Consider the following 17,106-nt stretch of genomic DNA (forward strand, 5'->3'; position numbering starts at 1 on the left):
GTCCCATTTAATAGGTGGCAAAACAGCCTCAGGGGCCCGGAGCCAGTAAAGAGGCAGGCAGGATTTGAACTCAGATCTATCTGACTCTAAAGCCCACACACATGACCTCTGGGCTGCTTTGTTGTCTTCCCCATCAACTCCCGAGGAAGGGTCTTAGTTTGATTTCTGGGGACTTCATGGAGCACTCTTCTTGTTCACACTGATCCTTGACCACCAGCCTCTGCCAGATGTTCACCTCACCAATGTTGCCGTGCAAAAGACATCCCCCGACTACCACCCAAAGAAGGTGAGCAAACTGGGCTTCTGACCCCCAGGTACAGCCCCTGGGACTGGCTGGGGTGGTGAGTTAGAATGTCAAAGAGCCCAGGACAGGCCTGTCTGCCTTGAGCTCATAGTTCACAGTGAGGTCAGTCCCATCCTTCCCGTTTGCAGGGCCCAGGGCAAGAGTACAAATGAAGGCCCTTGCATGTGTCTAGATATTTAAAAGTTGTAAATCAAACTAACACACCTTCTAACAATGTGTTTTATCTTCCTTCCTTGACAGATATGCTTCTATCTCCGCTACCTATCTATTTATCTTCTCTCTAATAACATGCAAGGCCAGGTTCAGATTTAGAATTCTCAGACTTCTCTGAGTTAATAGAACAGAGGCGCACAGGGAGAACTAGTCCCCAGCTCACACCCACACAGCAGGGGCCTCCTGCACACCCACCAACCCCACCACAAACAGCAGTTGATCATTCCTTGGGCCCTGGGATGCACACAGGGTCAATGCAATCTGTTTTCAGGGAGGCAGGCAGGCCCAGGGGAGAGGCTTGTGCACAGGGCATTTGGGCAAGAACTTCTAGGGTTGTGGGTACCCAGGCTATGCTCTAGAAAGAGAGGCACACACACTTTGGTCAGGCACATCCCTTGGGCATGCAGAGTCTTTGCCCCAAAAGGAGGGACACATTTGGGGTTCTCATAATTACAGTGCTCAGGGATAGGCTCCCCTTGTCAAGCCTGAGGGCTGTGCTGATGGCAATTGTCAGAGGGTCCTGGCAGGCCAGGTCCTGGTTAACTGAGACTCCCTTTCCCAACCCCAATGTGCGGGCCCCAGGGCTGCAAATGGATGCTCCAGCGCTTCCGACAGTACCTGGCATCCAAGCATGGGCCAGAGGCAGTGGAGACGCTCTTCAGCAAAATGGACAACATCTTCATTAAGAGCCTGCAGAGCGTGCAGAAGGTGATCATCAGTGACAAGCACTGCTTTGAGCTGTATGGCTATGACATCCTCATAGACCAGGACCTCAAGCCGTAAGTGGATGCACCAGTGGCCCTGGGGACCCAGGGGGCACTCTTTCCACACCCTGCACCCAGACTGCCTGGGTTCGATCTCAGCTCTGCCACTTCCTAGTTGGGTACAGTTTGTCCATCTGTAAAATGGTTGTTGTGCCTGTAGGATTGTTAGGAGGAATGAATGAGGTATTGTCTATAGATCATTGAGCCCCATGTCTGGCACTAAAAGGCCTTTCCTGAATATCTGCCTCTGGTACAGGCAAGAAAATTCCCCACAGTAAGCCCTGGTGCTTTTGGGCTGCAAAGTGTCTTGTAAGGGAGTATTGTTACCATGTTTATCCCTGTCAAGAATTGAGTGCACTCCCTCAGTGTCCATGAGGTTGGGCTGATGAAGAACGCCCTGAGGTGGCAGGGACCACAGCGATGGCCCTCCCAAGAACCAAGTGGGGTTGTTCTTGGAGTTTGAGGCCACACAGTAAGTCGAGGGCAGAGGCAGGCCCAGGGTCATAGTTCCAGAGCTGAGCTGCTCCCTGCCAGCACTGGGGCTCCTGGACCCAGCCCCTCCCCAGGGTCCCTGGATGGTACTGAGGGGTTTTCTGAGCCAGAAGTAGGAGTCCTAGAGCAAGACCTAAGTCGGGGCCCAGGTTCAAGAGAAACAGGGTTGTGGTACCCATGGGTCTCTCTCCTTTGCCCCCTGAGGTAAGATGTGGCCGTGGGCATTAGAGTAGACATGGATGGGAGAAACAAGCATAGAGGAAGCATCAGAGAACAGAAAGTGGGACCCCAGTCTCCCATTGGACTGCTGGGTGAGATCTTCTCTCTATGCCCAGGATGCTGGCTGTAAATGACCAGGTTGCACAAAACAAGAGATTGTAAGCTGGAGGCCCTTGGGTTGCTCTTCATGTGCAGACACTTTGCATTTGGCCTTCAGAATGTGTTTGCTTGTTTCCTTTTAATTGAAGTTCAGTGACAATCTGTAAACACTGGGAGATGTTCACACAAAAATCTGGATGTTTGGCTTTTCTGAAAAACTAGGATGGTCTAGCAATTCCAGGCTCACACTCCCACAGGGTAGCACTGCCCAGGAGCTGGCCCTTGCCAGCCCTTTAGACATGAAAAGCTCTTTCCAGTTCATATAACCCGGCCCCTGTGGGGATATCGAATTTGTGACAATTGTTTTCAAAAAATTTTAGCCACTGAAACCTTTTTTCTAATGGAAAGTGGAGAGAGCGACTTTGGTTGAATTGAGGGTGGGGCCCAGGCACCCCATCTAGCCTCTCAATGAAATTCCAGGGGCTCTAGGGACCACGTAACCCTAAGGCTCTCCACTCTCCTCCCTCCCCAGTTGGCTCCTGGAGATCAACGCGTCTCCATCGTTGACAGCCAGCAGCCAGGAGGACTATGAGCTCAAGACCTGCCTACTGGAAGACACCCTGCATGTGGTGGACATGGAGGCCAGGTGAGGGAGGGCAGCCTCGCTCATGCACCCCAGTACATGACAGCTGGGTTTCCCACCAAGGACGAGATAGAACTCAGAGCCTTGGGACTTGAGGAGCCTGCAAATGTGCTCTGGCCTGCCCTGATACTTTACAGATGGAGACACTGAGATGCCCACATGGGGTTGGAGTCTGGTCCAAGGACTCAGCCCTTTGGGGTCAAAGCAGGGCTAACCACAGCTCTCTGGGATTGCGTCCAGCAGGATTTCCTCAATACTTCCTCCTGGGGGACCCTGGACCAGTCTGCTCACCTCTCTGAGTTTGTTTCCTCATCTGTAGAATGGAAAATAGTGTCTACCTCTCAGGATTGTTAGATTAATTTACCGAGATAATTTATTGCCAAGTGCCTAGCTACAATAAATGCTCAGTAAGAAACTATATATTGTTATAACAATGTGTATATAATGGAAAAATCCAGTGTCTGACTTCAGTCAGTGTTGGTTGGTCTGTCTCCTCCCTCCCTCCCTTCCTCCCTTTCTCTCCTGCTCTCTCTCACTCTCTCATCTTTCCTCTCTATTAGCTTTTAATCAATTATTCCAGCAAGAGATTGAGGGCTGACTCTCATGCTCATGGGTGGGGTTGGGCCACATGCCCATTTCTGAACCAATCATTGTGATTCTGATTTACCAGGCCTAGGTCTTGTGTCCACCTTCCAGAGGGTGCAATCAACCTCACCTGAGCCACATGAGTGAGAGAGGGAGTAGTAGTTCTCAAAGGCAAAACCAAGGCACCCTTAGGCTGAAAGAAGATGAAATAAATGCTGAGCAGGGGGAAACTCAGGTGTCCACTATATCTACCATCATTTATTCATTCAGCAAACACTTGAGCCCGGACTGTGTGCCAGGCCCTGTGCCATACACTGAGAACATAGTAAAGGGCAGACCCAGTTCCTGCTTTCATGGAGTTTACGGCCTGGGGAAGACAGCAGAGTTGAAACCAGAATGCAGAAGTACAGAGGGCAAGTGTTTGAGCCAAGGGACAAAAATGGGGGATGAGCCCTCTGAGACCTGTGTGGGCACATGGGGAACAGCCAGTGAATGGGTGGAGGAAAGAAGGAATTCTTACAGTGTGGAGACCAACAGGTGCACCTTTCTTAACCCCAGGCTCACAGGAAGGGAGAAGCGAGTGGGCGGCTTTGACCTCATGTGGAATGATGGCCCTGTCAGCAGAGAAGAGGGAGCTCCCGACCTGTCAGAGATGGGGAACTTTGTGACCAACACACACCTCGGTATGTGGGGCCAGGTGGGGAGTGGGCACTGAGGATACGTCATGGGAGGTACCAGGTGGTCTAGGACTCGTAGCGTGTTACAGCTGTATGACCTGGGCCAAGGACTTAGACTTTTTGTTCTTCCTCTGTAAAATGAAGATTAAATAGTTTCTATCTCAATATATGCCTAGAACACTGCCTGGCACATAAGTGAGAGATATCATTAATCTGTCAGGAGGGAGATTTCAAAAGGCTTAGGAAAACAAATAAAAAAAACGAAAAACCCTGCACAATAGGCTAAGAGAAATTAAGGACTTCAGGGCTTCACTTTAAACTCAGTGTTTAAAAAAATGAAAATTCTCTCTGATTATAAAAATTATTCACACTTATTGTAGAATATTTAAAAACTAAAGTAATAAAAAAACCATCCAGACATAACCATCTTTAACAATCTGGTGTATTTCCTTCCAGTTTTTAAAAAACGCATATACTCATCTTCTCCTTCCACAGAACTGGCACAGGGCTGCAGTGTTGAGTTCCACTTTCCCACGAAGCCCTCTCCACATCATTCAACAATATTAGTAAGAGCCTGTCTTTTGGAAACACTTATTTGCCAGGTCTAGACTAAATATTTCACATACCTTATCTCATTTCATTTTTAGGCAGCTTTTGTTATCATTTTACTGATAAGGAAATGATCTCTAGATGTTACACAGCTTGCTTAAGGTCTCGGTAACCGGGACTTGAACTCCAATCTCTATGATCCCAAAACCTGAATGCTTGACCGCTAGGCTCTCCTGTCCTTTAGCACAGTTAAAAACAAAATTACCATATGGCTACAAAATATTCCAGCTTGAATAGATGCCAAATTTGCTAAATCAATTTCTTGTAATTGAGCACATGGCATGATTTCAGTGTTTTATAAACAATGCCTTGATAAACATCCTTTCATATAAAGTTCAACTGAAAAATCTGGCTGTTTCTTTCGGACAGAGCCCTAGAATATAATTACTGGATCAAAGGGATGGACTTATTACAGCCAAATTGTTTTCTAGAAAGATTACATGAATTTGCCAGTTCTGAATTAAAAAAAAAAAAAAAAAATTAACAACTTGTGTATTGCACAGATTACTGGTAAGGTTTCAGATTTTTAATTTGCCTTTCTTCTTTTGTTAGCTGTCCATACTCTTATTTTTCAATAAGTTGTTAACTTTTTTCTAAATGTATAAACACTTTGGATATTAATATGTTGAGGATATTACCCTTCTGTCAAGCTTATTGTAAATATTTTACTGAGTTTGCAATTTGTTTTTAACTGTTGTTTGTGGCATATACATACATATATATATATATATTTTTTTTTTTATGAAAAGAAGGTTTTAAATCTTTTTTTAGTGTTTGATATGATTTAGGATCAGGATGGCTGCAAGCAACAAAAAGGCCAACTAATAGTTACCCAGAGAGGGGCTGATTTGTCTTGGGCCACAGGACGTCTTGGGGTTGGCTGCACGGGGCTGACACAATGGCAGCAAGAAGCCCCCAAACACCCAGCTCTTCCCCCTTTTTGCCCTGCCACACTTAGCAGGCTGCCTTGGTACTCACGTGTTACCTCATGGTTGCAGGGTGGCTGCTCCAACTCCAGACACTATGTCCTTGTCCCAGACAGAAAGAATCAGGAAGGTCCAAGGACCAAAGCCTTTCCTTAGAGCTTTGACTGTTTGTTCCAGAAGGGAAGCCCTCCCAAGGGACCTCTCCGGACATTTTATCCATCAGAACTGGCTCACATGGCCATCCACGATGCAGGGGGGTTTGTGAGCAGCTTTTCCACAACAGAATCCTAGTGCCTGCCACCTTGTGTTGTTGAAGGATGACTCCATAGTGCTTTTAAGCTGTGTATACAATCAACCGAAAATCTTGTTAAAATGAAGTTTATGATTCTGTAGGTCTGGAGTGGGGCCTAAAATTGTGTATCTGACAAGCTCCCAGGTGATGCTCTGTTGGTTAACTGTTACTGTGTTAATGTCCCAAAACCTCACAGCTTAATACATCTATCTTTTTTGCTATTCAATCTTCAGGAGTTGCCTAGTCACTCATGGGGCTGCAGGCACCTGGCAGATTTACTGAGATTTGATGGCCTAGGATATAGCCTCATTAACATGTGTGGTGGTTGATACTGATCATCAGCTGGATCTCTCTCTCTAGGTGGCCATTTGTCCTCTAGAAGTGCTGCCCTGGCTTCTCAGGGTTCCAAGAAGGCGAGAAGACGAAGCAAAGCCTCTTAGTGCTAGGCATAGAAGACCCACAATGTCATTCTGCCACGAACCATTAGTTAAAGCTAGTCCAGCTCAGATTCATGGGGCAAGGAAATAGACTCCACCTCTTGGTGGAAGGAACAGCAAAGTCATTTTGCAGAGAGGTGTGCATGTAGAAAAGGGAGGAGCAGTTGCAGCAATCTTTGCCAACAATCCACCTCAGAAATTGATGCTGCTGGCTTCTGGATCCTATTTGAGTAGCAAAGATTCAGAAGTGTTTCTCCACCTTGGCTGAATATTGGAATCACATAGCTTTAAAAAAGACTGATGCCTGCTGGAGAAAAAGATAGAGTTGGTTTGGACATCAGTCTTTTAAAAAATCTTCCAGATGGCTCTAAAGCACAGCCTAGGTTGAGAGCCACTGCTTGAGGTCTCTAGAATAATTACAAAGTATCCAGTGTAGTGTCTGAGCATATGGTGGTGAATACAAGAGTAGCCGGTTGGGGGTGGGAAGAGTATTGATGAAACGCGTTATGGATGTGTTGAGAGGTCTCTCCTGGTGAAAGGATCAGCAGGTAACTCAGAAATGAGTGTAGAACTCCAAGAAGAGATTTGCATTGGACACAAAGATCTGGGAGTTATGAATAAGTCAATTACAGTTGAAGCTAGGGTTCCATGGAAGCCTGGGGGTGCATATAGTGGCTTCTTAGCTCAGTGAAGCCTTGATGACTGGTGAGTGCCTAGGAGTCAGAAATGGGGCCTTGGGGTGCTAAGAAAGATGGCCGACACCTCCAGGTCAGTAGTTGTGGTCATGTGGATTCAATCATTCAGCCAGCACTTCTGAGTGCCATCAATGTGCCTGGCCGGGTGGTTCAGTTGGTTGGAGCATTGTCCTGTACACCAAATGGTTGCAGGTTCGATCCCCGGTCGGGGTGCACAGGGGACAACCAATCAATGTTTCTCTCTCACATTGATGACTCTCTCCCTCCCTCCCTTAAATCAATAAAAACATATCCTTGGGTGAGGATTAAAAACAAAAACAAAAACAAGCCATGGAGTTGCTTCCGTGAATGTGCCCAGAGAGGAGGTGTCTCAGAAGCTCATGTTGGCCTCTCAGCATGGACTGCCTGGGACACACTTCTGTGAGAGTAGGGGGCTGCGTGTGGAATATATTCGTGCCTTACCCAACTGTGCCTGACGCATGGGGTGGCACAAGAGCAGAAAGCTAGCATTTAACCTATCAGGTACCAGGCACTGAGCGAGCTTTAAATGCATTTTTACCGAGTGAAGCCAGAAGGAAAGAATGTGGGGTAGTGGTTAAAAACGACCTCTGGAGTTAGATTAGTCTGGGTTCAAACCCCAGATCTGCTGCTTAGTGCGCGATTTGGAGCAAGTTACTTTAGCCTCTCTGAACCTCAGTTTTTTCTTCTATACATCATTCTGATGAGAACTCAACAAGTTAATCCGCATTCAGCACCTGGAGTAGTCCCTGAGTTAAGTGTCCAATGAACATTACCTCCCTTTGGTGATCCTTACGCTCATCCCATAAAGCAGGCACCTGGTTTACAGATGAGAAAACTGATGCTCGAAGAGGAGAATGACCTGCCTGAGGGCCACAGCGGTTCAGGATGCAAACCCCAGGCCATCCTATGCGCCCCTGCTGTCCCCTCCTCCCACCAGGTAGTGGAAGCACAGGCTGCGCCACTCTCCCAAACCCCCTTTTCTAAGGCAAGGCCCTCCCAGCCAACACTCTGCTGCTTCCCTTCCAGGTTGCATCAATGATCGAAAAACACAGCTGAGGCAGCTGTTCCACTCCCTTCAAGGCCAGAAGAAAGCTTCCAGCTAATCCCAGCTGCGGGGAGGAAAGAGACCCTGGGAGGCGCCAGGCCAGCCATCCTCTCCCCACTCCATTTCCAGCACAGCAGCACCTCACGCCACGTGCCTCCCTCCCTCCGGCTAGGCCACAGCTACTGGTTGCTGCTTGGGCCAGGCCCCCTGAATTCCCCCACCCAACCCCTGGGCACCTTTGCACTAGGTGACAGCCAGTGCCCTGGTCTGGATGGGTTTTAATCTTGACAGATTGGCTGGGCAAACAGGCCCAAGAGAAAAAAACTCAGCAAGTTCTACTACTCCAGAGAAATCACGTCTAATAAATGAGCACGAGCCTTACTCGCAGCTACTGGGCGCCAGGCTTGGCTCGGGGGTCTGCAGCAGCCATGTCCTCCTGGCTTGGACCCTTTGATGTCCCTTAGGAGGTTAATGCTGAATGAGTCCTCCGAGAGCAAGGATTCGCAGGCTAGGAAACGTGTCTTAAGCTGTGCTTGCAAAGCAAGCAGTTATTAGATTGTGTTTGTTGGGGGTCTGAGGACTGAACCCTAAGTATCTTTCCTTCCTTGCAGTACCCTGACCTTGTATGTCAGGGGAACCCATCTGAAAGCCAGCAGGCCAGACCATCCCCATTTCTCAGATGGACATGGTAAGGATCAGGAAGACAGAGCTGTTTAGTAAGGGTCCCTGCAAAGGTGCACTTATCTAAGTCACCTGGGTGACGCAGGTGCCTCTCTGGGCCTTCTTGCTTGAAGTTGGGAGCTGAGCTTTTTAAACCAGAAAGCCTTGTGCTGGCAGGGAAGGAAATGGCTTAAGGAGTTGGGTGCAAGTAAAAGTTTCTGCAGTTCCACATTTCTACACCTCCTCCTGATTTAACAGAAGCTACAAGAGGGCTGGTGGGCTAACCACTCCATGGGGTTCCTATCACGGGGCCCCAGGCAGCTCCCTCTAACCCTCTCCCTGCCTCAGGACAGTTCTTTTGGCTGCAAATAACAGAATCTGACTGCCCAGGAATACTGGCAAATCCAAGTGAACATTAGTTTTGGGAAGGCCAGAAGCCTTCTCTCCATCCCAGTGACTGAGGCAAACCCAGACAGCCCAGGCACCGGTCTCCCCTTTCCAGCAGAATCCAACTGGCTTTTTTGGCCTAGCATCTACCCCGCCATACAGATAGGGGCAATGTTCAGAGAAACTGTGAGCTAGATAGTTGTACCAGATAGTATCTACCAAAGTGAATGCTGCTACTCCCTACTTTTTAAATTTATATTTTAAAATATGCAATATAACAGCAACATATTCTTCCCTTCCACCCCAACCATGCAGTTTCTGTTCTGAGGGAACCACATAATCAGTGATTGCATACAAATCACCAGCTTATTAGACACCTGTCCTGCTCCTTGCTTTTATTACTCTTGGAGCTTGTTCTGAATCAGTGCTCAAAGAGCGTCCTTACTCTTTTTAAAATTTTTTTTTATTTTTGTTTTTCTATTACAATTGTCCCACTTTTTCCCTCATTGTTAACCCCCACCCAGCCCACCCCTTCTCCCATAGTCCATCCCAACCCCATTGTCCATGTTCATGGGTTATTTATATTAGTTCCTTTGCTAAACCCTTCCCCTCCTTACCCCCTTCCCTCACCCCCAACTCCCCCCGATAACTGTTACTCTGTTCCTTGTTCAATTTTGTTCGTTTGTGTTGTTCATTAGTTTCCTATATTAGGTGATATCATATGGTATTTGTCTTTTTTTGCCTGGCTTATTTCACTAAGCATAATTCTCTCTAGTTCCATCCATGTTGTCGCAAATGGCAGGAGTTCCTTCTTTCTTTCTGCTGCATAGTATTCCACTGTGTAAATGTACCAGTTTTTTAATCCACTCATCTACAGATGGGCACTTAGGCTGTTTCCGGCACTCAGCTATTATAAACAGTGCTGCTATGAACATAGGGGTGCATAGGTTCTTTTGAATTGGTGTTTCAGGATTCTTCGGGTATAATCCTAGCAGTGGAATCGCTGGTTTAAAAGGAAGTTCCATTTTTAGTTTTTTGAGGAAATTCCATATTGTTTTCGTACTCTTGATCATATAGCTGTGTAGTATCCCACTACTGGAGCTGTCAATTCCTTTGGTCTGCTGTGGACATTTAGTTTAGTTTTGTTTTTCATTTAGTTTCCAATCCCATCTCCCTACTCTTTGGATCATGGAAAAAACACACAGAAATTTCTACTAAAAACTTCAATAGGATGCAAAATAGTAGTTCTGGGCCAAATTTGATCTATGTAAGGTATTTTGTTTGGCTAACACCAAAGTTTTAAAACTTTTTCTGAGTCAGTAGTAATTAAAAGACAGAAAGTTCAACTTAAAAGTCCAAACTGCTAGCTCCTAATAAAGAAAACACAAGACCTGGCCATACCAGCCTGTGTTCCCATAGAACCATCAGCAGGACCTGCGTGGAGCAATGGAAAGAGGTACACCCTCTCCATTTTCCTCTCTGTTGTTGCTGCCTGTCTAATCCTGCTGTCATCTCGAGGAACCACTGCCCCTTCATGGGTGATACCCTAAAGGGAGTAGCGTGCTCTCAGTTAAGGACCAAATGAGGTCAAGACTAGAAGCCGTTATGTATTCATTTAGGTAATGTTTATTGAGCCCTCAGTGAACAGGAAAGATGCCATGTTGGCCTCCCAGTGCACTCACATTAGGATCTAAGACCACTGAGGGTAAGGGAACTCGGAGAGCAGCGCTGGCCAGGCTCAGAGGTGGCGGAGGGGCATGCTGAATGTGTGAAGCGTGTTAAGTGGCAGTCTCCTTCCCCCGTCTCTGGTGTAGGACTCTGCGCAGCCTTCCTGACCAAAGGGCAGCTGTGGGGGGTTGATAAGCAGCACCTGCTCTGGGCTCCGTCTGGAAGCAAGCATGAAAAACAGGCCAAAATGGAGCCAGTGGGGAGAAATGGTATGTCTGCTCCACAGATAGTTGTGGTTAACCACGAAGCACCAAGGTCCTGTCCTTTGTTCAGCACCACCCGTGAGCCTCCTGCTTTATTCCAATTGTTGCACACACTGCTGGAAAATGTCCCTTTCTGAGAGGAATGCTGGAATGAAGCTCCCACTCTTCCCCTCTCCCTTCTTCCCTGCCCGGGGCCCATTTAAACAGCAGGCCACTGTTGAAAAGTGTCTGTTGAAGTCATTCTCATACCCCCACGGGCACTCCCCCTACCCACCCACTGGTGGCTGCTAGGGCCTGTCAATGGGTCTTGTGTCTTTCCAACCCAGTGGACAGGCCCAGCAGACGCTGGAAGGCTGGGGGTTCCCTCCTGCTGCCATGGAACAGTCAAGTGCTACAGATAAAGGGGCTTCATACAGGAGCCATGGCCAGATTCCTGATGCCTGTCCCCTTGCAGGACAGATCCTGTCCTTGTAGGTTTCAAAGGTTGGGGAGTTCTGGGTCCTACGTGGGAAGATTCTGGTCTTAGGTCCCCTATCTTGGTTCTTGAATTTCATCCTTTCAAGATGATCTTGAGAGCCTTAAGCTCATCCTGGTTGAGGGGGTTCAGGTTAAAACCCTTCAGCTCCGGTTTGCCTAGGGGGAGAGGACAATCCATCAGCGGGTTCAGGCCTCCTGCTGTCCAACCTACTGGCCCTGGAGTCAGGCCTAGGAAAGGAGCTTACACTGCATGCACGCTGCCAAACACTGGCTTTGAGGTCTGACAAGGAAGGGCCTCAAATCTGCAAAGTACTGAACAATGCATATCGACACCCTTCCTGAGTCACCAAAAATCATGACTCTCCTGCCCAGAAAACTCTAGGTTTCTGCACACCTGTGATCAATCTGGACTGGTTAGGTCTACCTAGAGATTCAGCTTCTGAGTCAGAGCTGTCCTGGTCCCCACACCATGCCCTGGCATAAAATGTAAGCTACCCCAGGCTATCCCTGGAACCTGGAAAAGAACTTGTGATAGGAAGAAGACCCCATAAACTTCCTTGACCATTCTATCTCAGGATGGCTAGAAACAACCACTGCCCACTGCCCACAGCTTCAGTGCCACTCACATGCTATGCAGACCATTGCCCACTTGGGAAGGGCTTCCTAACCCTGCTCTCTAAGTCTGTGTTGATAGTTTGTCCCCTCCTGGTTTCCTGTCTCCCCCATACCCCCAGGCCAATACCTTGGGCCTCAAAGAGGCGGTTGACCTTCACTTTAAGTTGATTCCGGAGTTTCTCTATTTCTTTATCCAGATGATCCTGATCTGAAAAATGAAGTAGGAAAACAGGATGACATTATACTACAGACAGAATGACCCAAAGGGAGTCAGGACGCCAGCCTCTCCCTAGCCCCTTTGAAAGCAAGGGCTCTTAGCATTCAAGAAGGAAAAGGGGACTTAAGAGACCAATTGAGGAAGGAATCAAAGGTTAGAGAAGCAATGTGACCTGTCCCACAACCACTGAGTGAGCCCAGGATCGGGCTGAGCAGACCGTTCCCGACTCTCAGTCCTCTGACCTGTGCGTAGGAAAGGCAACATCAGGATTTCAGGTCACCCACTCACAGTGAAATTAGGGAAAATTCAACTGTTAGACTAAAATGAAGAGCCTACACACACCTACCATAAGATGGTTGGAAAATGGGTGGCTAATGAATTTTATAAGCCCAAGTCCATCAAAGGACTTTTGAAAAAGCATGACTGTGGTAACATACGATCAAAACAACCTAAACAATCAATGGGTTAGATGAATGCTCAAGTTTAACCTAATTAGCCACAGTGAATAGAAAAGGTTACCTTACCTTAACTGACTGCACCTGAAAGCAAACTGCACTATGAGAAATGGAAGCTACAAAGCTCAATGATCCTTGCCCAGGAGGCCTTACCTTTCTCGATCATTTCCTTAGTCTGAGGGTGAGACATCTTGATAAACATGTTCCCGAAGCAAACCATCACATCTTCTGAAATGGCAAATGGTCATTCATTCAACAAATATTTCTGAGCACCTACTATCTACTAGGCACTGTTTTAGATGCTGAGAACAAGACAAAGTTCTGACACTCATAGAGCTTCAGTTAGAGTGGAGGAAGGGGAATAAACAAGCAAAGCTCTCATTTGTCAGACCCTGACAGGTCTAAGTACTGAAGAGAAACATAAAGCAGGGTAAGGGGGATGATGAGGAATGCCAGAGTAGGAATTTATACCAGGTGGTCTGAGAAGGCCTCACTGATTATTTAACATCTGGACAGAGACTTGAAGAAAGCGAGGGTGTGAGCCCTTCAGCAAAGATTAGTCATGTGCTTGGGGTGTTAGGAACAGCAGGACCAGTAAGGGTGAAGTCAATGACTGAGGGGGAGAGTAGAGATGATGCTGGAGAATTTAAGGGGGTCTGGAATACATGGGGTCTTGCAGGACTCTGGATTTTACTCTGGTGAGATGAAAAGCAACTGGGAAGGTTTTAGACCTTCCAATGCACTTCAAACAAAATTCAGACTTCTTCCCTTTATTATGGCCTGGCCTCTGCCCATCTTTCCAGCCTCACCACATGCCCGTCCCTCTTCGCTTATTCTGTCACAGCCACTTGGCCTCTTAAAGAGCCCCCATCCCCTCTCCCAACACCTATCCCACACCGAGACCCTTCTTCAGCTTTCTCACAATTTTCTGTTATGTATTTAGGTTGTTCGGCTCACTTGGAGAGCGCAAGTTTTTATACCCCATCCCCAGCACCTTCCCAGTGCCATCGTTGCTAAGCCAGCACCTAACGGCCTGCCATGGAGGTGAGCAGCTGAAACCCCGAGCCACAGTCTGTGTCAGACCTTGAAATCCTCTCCCCTGTCTCCCTGGGCAGTGTCACACACCTGCAGCCTCTTGCCTGGTCTCTACTTGGAACAAGGCAGAAGCCTTATAAGGAAAACTGAACAGGCCTCCTGGGCTGTAGTGAGGAAGTCTGGACTTACCAGAGAGGCTGAGATCCCTCTGCAGGGCCCTCAGGCCCTCTCGGTTTTGATTCCTTTTGGCGTCCAGGTCCACAATCTGAAAAGCACAGTGCGGAACTCAGCTACTTCTTGCTCCAGCCAGTCACCTCCCAACAGACCCACCTCTCTATTAAAACCTAACAAAGACAAGGCATCGTTCCTGGGTGACTTCCAGTGCCCTGTCTCAAATGGACTTATGTGTAAATGTATTTCTTACCCCACTCAGTTTCCAGGTCCTTAAATACCACACATTGTGCAGATGCTCCTCCTCACCCCCCCAGTGAAGGTGCTGGGGGAATGCTGACCGAACAGATAACTTGTTATTATCCCCTTGAGCGCTATTTCTCAAGCTTTAGGGCATCTCCGAATCACCACAGGAGTGGACACCTCTTCTTGGGCAAGCTCCTCCAGCTGGGGGGATCTAATACGCTGCTTTAGAGCACTGGCTCCGGAGTCATACCCAGATTTGAAGCCCGCTGCTCGCTATGCACTGTGCAACTTCACCTTCCTAGCTACGCCTCTGAAAATGAACATATGAACAGTACCTACCTCATGGGTAACTGGACCGGGAACGAAATGAGTTTATTAGCACAGTACCTGACACATGGTAAGTACTCACAAACTTGAACTGCTATTATTATCATCACTCAGCCCACCTAGGTAAATATCCGACCGATCAACTAACCATCCAATCATTCTAACTGAAGATGAGGCGATGAAGATGAATCACTCCTGAATCCTCCTACTCCCCCGCCCCGTATATGTAACGATCAACAAGACCTACAAAGCCCATCTCCAAAATATTTTTCTGACCCATCCACTGTCTCCATGACCACCACCCTGGTCCAAACCCATCCCTCTCGTGGACTGGGGGATCCTTTTAAAGCCTGAATCCAATGACCTCATTTTTCACTCCCTCCCTGCCATGAACTCCCTTCAAACACCTGGTACCTCAATTAGAACCAGACCCGAGCTCCCTGTTCAGAGACAAGGGTGCATGATTAGGGTCCCGCGTCCCCATCCCTGCGCTATCACACACCACTCACACCTCTAATGCTCCTCTTCTCCCCTCAGGGCTTTGACTGGGGCGGCGCAGCCCAGGTCAGTGAGGGAGCTCAGTAACTGCATTTTGAAAAACAGGTTCAGGTAGACTGCCCAAAGGAGTAATGGTTCGGGATCTGGAGGGCACAGTAAGGGGCAAAGAAAGGACAAAGAGAGGGCTCGCTAGCGCAGAGCGAACGCTCCCCTAATACGTGCTGCACGAATGGGTGAGGCGCGGCGCTGTGCCAAGCATTTGCCCACATTACCTCAAACTGCCATATGTTTGTCGTCACCGCCGTTAGACTACCAAGCCCCGGGTCAACTCACTGCCAGCGAGTGCTAGAGCCAGATTCCGGATCCCGCGCACTTCCCTACGGGGCCCACCAACAGGCCCCAACCGTTGAACCCGGGTTCCTGCGCCGCGGACGCGCCTCCTACCTGCCGCTTGTCCGCCAGCACCGCCTCGGCGAGCTCCTCCACTTCCACCAGGTATTGCAGGACCCGCTCTGCCTCGGGTGACAGCATGGTGCCCGCCAGCTCCCACTGCCCTTCTCTATTAGCTCCGCTCTGGCTCCGACTGCGCACGCGCCGCTCGAACAGCGCTTCCTGTGCGCATGCTCAATTAAAAGGACCAGTGGTGAGCAAGCTCCAACGCACGCGCGTCAGCTGAAAGCGAGAGGCAGGACCTACCTTTGGGGGCGTGGCTGGGACGCCCCCTGCAGGCTAAGAGAGCACAGTCCTCAGTGAGACCTCTTAACCTCTCCGTACGTCCCTTCATAGATTTCTTGAGCACCCGCTTTATGTAAGGCAGTTTTAGGAGTTGACAGTGCAGCGGTGAACAAAACAAAGTCCCTGCCCTAGTGGGAAAAGCCAACAATTAATGACCAAAAAATTAATTATATACCAAGGCAGGCAGAGATAGGGCTGGAAAAATAGAAATTTTTCTTCCCCTGTTTGAGGAACACCAAGAAAACCCATGTGACACTGTGACTTATATTTAACCTCTGACACCTTAACTTCCTAATTTATATAAAATGAGGGTGAGTAAAAATTTATCTCATTGTCTCTTCGCAGGATCAGAAGAGGCAGGAATAATTTTTAATTCAGTTTGACCAATATTGATTGAGCCCCTATGTTGGGTCCCAGTGTCAGGAGTAGTGGACCTAGACCCAAGGAAGGGGCTGGAAAACCATGGGCAGAGAGCAGTGAAGTTCTGTAGGTGCTGGAAAACAAACTGGTGTGGGCCATAGGATCCAGGAGGACCTCTAAGAAAAGGCAGACAGGTAAAACGTGTTTGCCCTTTAGAATGAGAAGGTTCCCTAGAGATCATCTGTACAGCTGGGAAATCCAAGGCTCAGAGACCAGAGAGGATTTTAAAAAGTCAACAGCAGACCTATACTAGAACTCTGACCTCCTACCTCCCTGAGTCCAGCCTTTTATTCTTTCCTTTTGGCCCCTTTTAACCAAGCTCTTTCAAACCCCTTGCCTTACTTGAATTTCACAACCTTTGTATGGGTGGGTTACTCCTGCCCCGTTTCACAGCTTCAGACTGAGACTTGAGAAAGGCAATCAATGCCTTCTTACACAGAAAATCAGGAGCAAACGTGGGTCTAGAAGCTCTCTGGTCTCCAAACCACAACTGTCTCTGAACCCTGAAAAAAATAGCCCTCCCGTACACTCCAGCCCCTCCTCTTTGTTTGGCCTTTGGTTGCCTTCAGCTGCCAGAGGCAGAGCTAATTTTCCCTGCAGCTGCCTGTTACGGGAAAAAAAAGGAGATTCATTAAGGATTTCTCATTGAGGGTGAATTTGTCGCCAAACCCAGGATGTTTCATGTAAATACCTTCTGGTTCAGAAACTCAGGCACAAGCCCTGGGAAGAAAGTGAGGAACATTTACCAAAGAAGAGACATGGCTCAGCAGGCATTCCTGGGTCTTTGACTCCACAACTGGGTCTCCTCCACCATGGGGCCCAAAGAGAGCTAGACCAGGCCGACCACTGACCCCTGCCAGATGGACCTGGATGAAGAAAGGTTGATTTGAGGGAGGCTCCCAAATTGGCAG

General features: G+C 48.2%; 2 protein-coding genes across 2 annotated transcripts in view; one reads left to right on the top strand and one right to left on the bottom strand.

Moving 5' to 3' along the window:
- TTLL9 (tubulin tyrosine ligase like 9) overlaps window positions 1–8,108 on the top strand; it is a 35,051-nt gene extending 26,943 nt beyond the window's left edge. The window contains 5 exon segments of the mRNA XM_090285266.1: window positions 228–286; window positions 1,100–1,296; window positions 2,624–2,737; window positions 3,878–4,002; window positions 8,003–8,108. Of these exon segments, the coding sequence (XP_090141392.1) occupies window positions 228–286; window positions 1,100–1,296; window positions 2,624–2,737; window positions 3,878–4,002; window positions 8,003–8,079 (572 nt within the window). The 3' untranslated portion in view covers window positions 8,080–8,108.
- A 2,563-nt stretch (window positions 8,109–10,671) lies between these two features.
- On the bottom strand, window positions 10,672–15,647 carry PDRG1 (p53 and DNA damage regulated 1). The gene is made up of 5 exons (XM_090286204.1): window positions 15,485–15,647; window positions 13,988–14,063; window positions 12,917–12,991; window positions 12,219–12,299; window positions 10,672–11,632 (listed from the first exon to the last, which is right to left on the bottom strand). Exons 1-5 carry the CDS (start codon window positions 15,569–15,571, stop codon window positions 11,550–11,552), a joined length of 402 nt encoding a protein of 133 aa, XP_090142330.1. The 5' UTR covers window positions 15,572–15,647; the 3' UTR covers window positions 10,672–11,549.
- Between the last annotated feature and the right edge of the window lie 1,459 nt (window positions 15,648–17,106).

This window comes from Furipterus horrens, unplaced genomic scaffold, assembly GCF_987537825.1.
Source record: "Furipterus horrens unplaced genomic scaffold, mFurHor1.1.pri manual_scaffold_8, whole genome shotgun sequence".
Lineage (NCBI taxonomy): Eukaryota > Metazoa > Chordata > Mammalia > Chiroptera > Furipteridae > Furipterus > Furipterus horrens.

Bases quoted from the DNA above. Each gene is read 5' to 3' on its own strand.
- PDRG1 (XM_090286204.1), bottom strand. From the start codon at position 15,571: ATGCTGTCACCCGAGGCAGAGCGGGTCCTGCAATACCTGGTGGAAGTG. The intron at 14,064-15,484 runs GTAGGAGGCGCG...TGTGCTTTTCAG, and splicing joins TGCTGGCGGACAAGCGGCAG to ATTGTGGACCTGGACGCCAA. The intron at 12,300-12,916 runs GTAAGGCCTCCT...TTCATTTTTCAG, and splicing joins TAAGGAAATGATCGAGAAAG to ATCAGGATCATCTGGATAAA.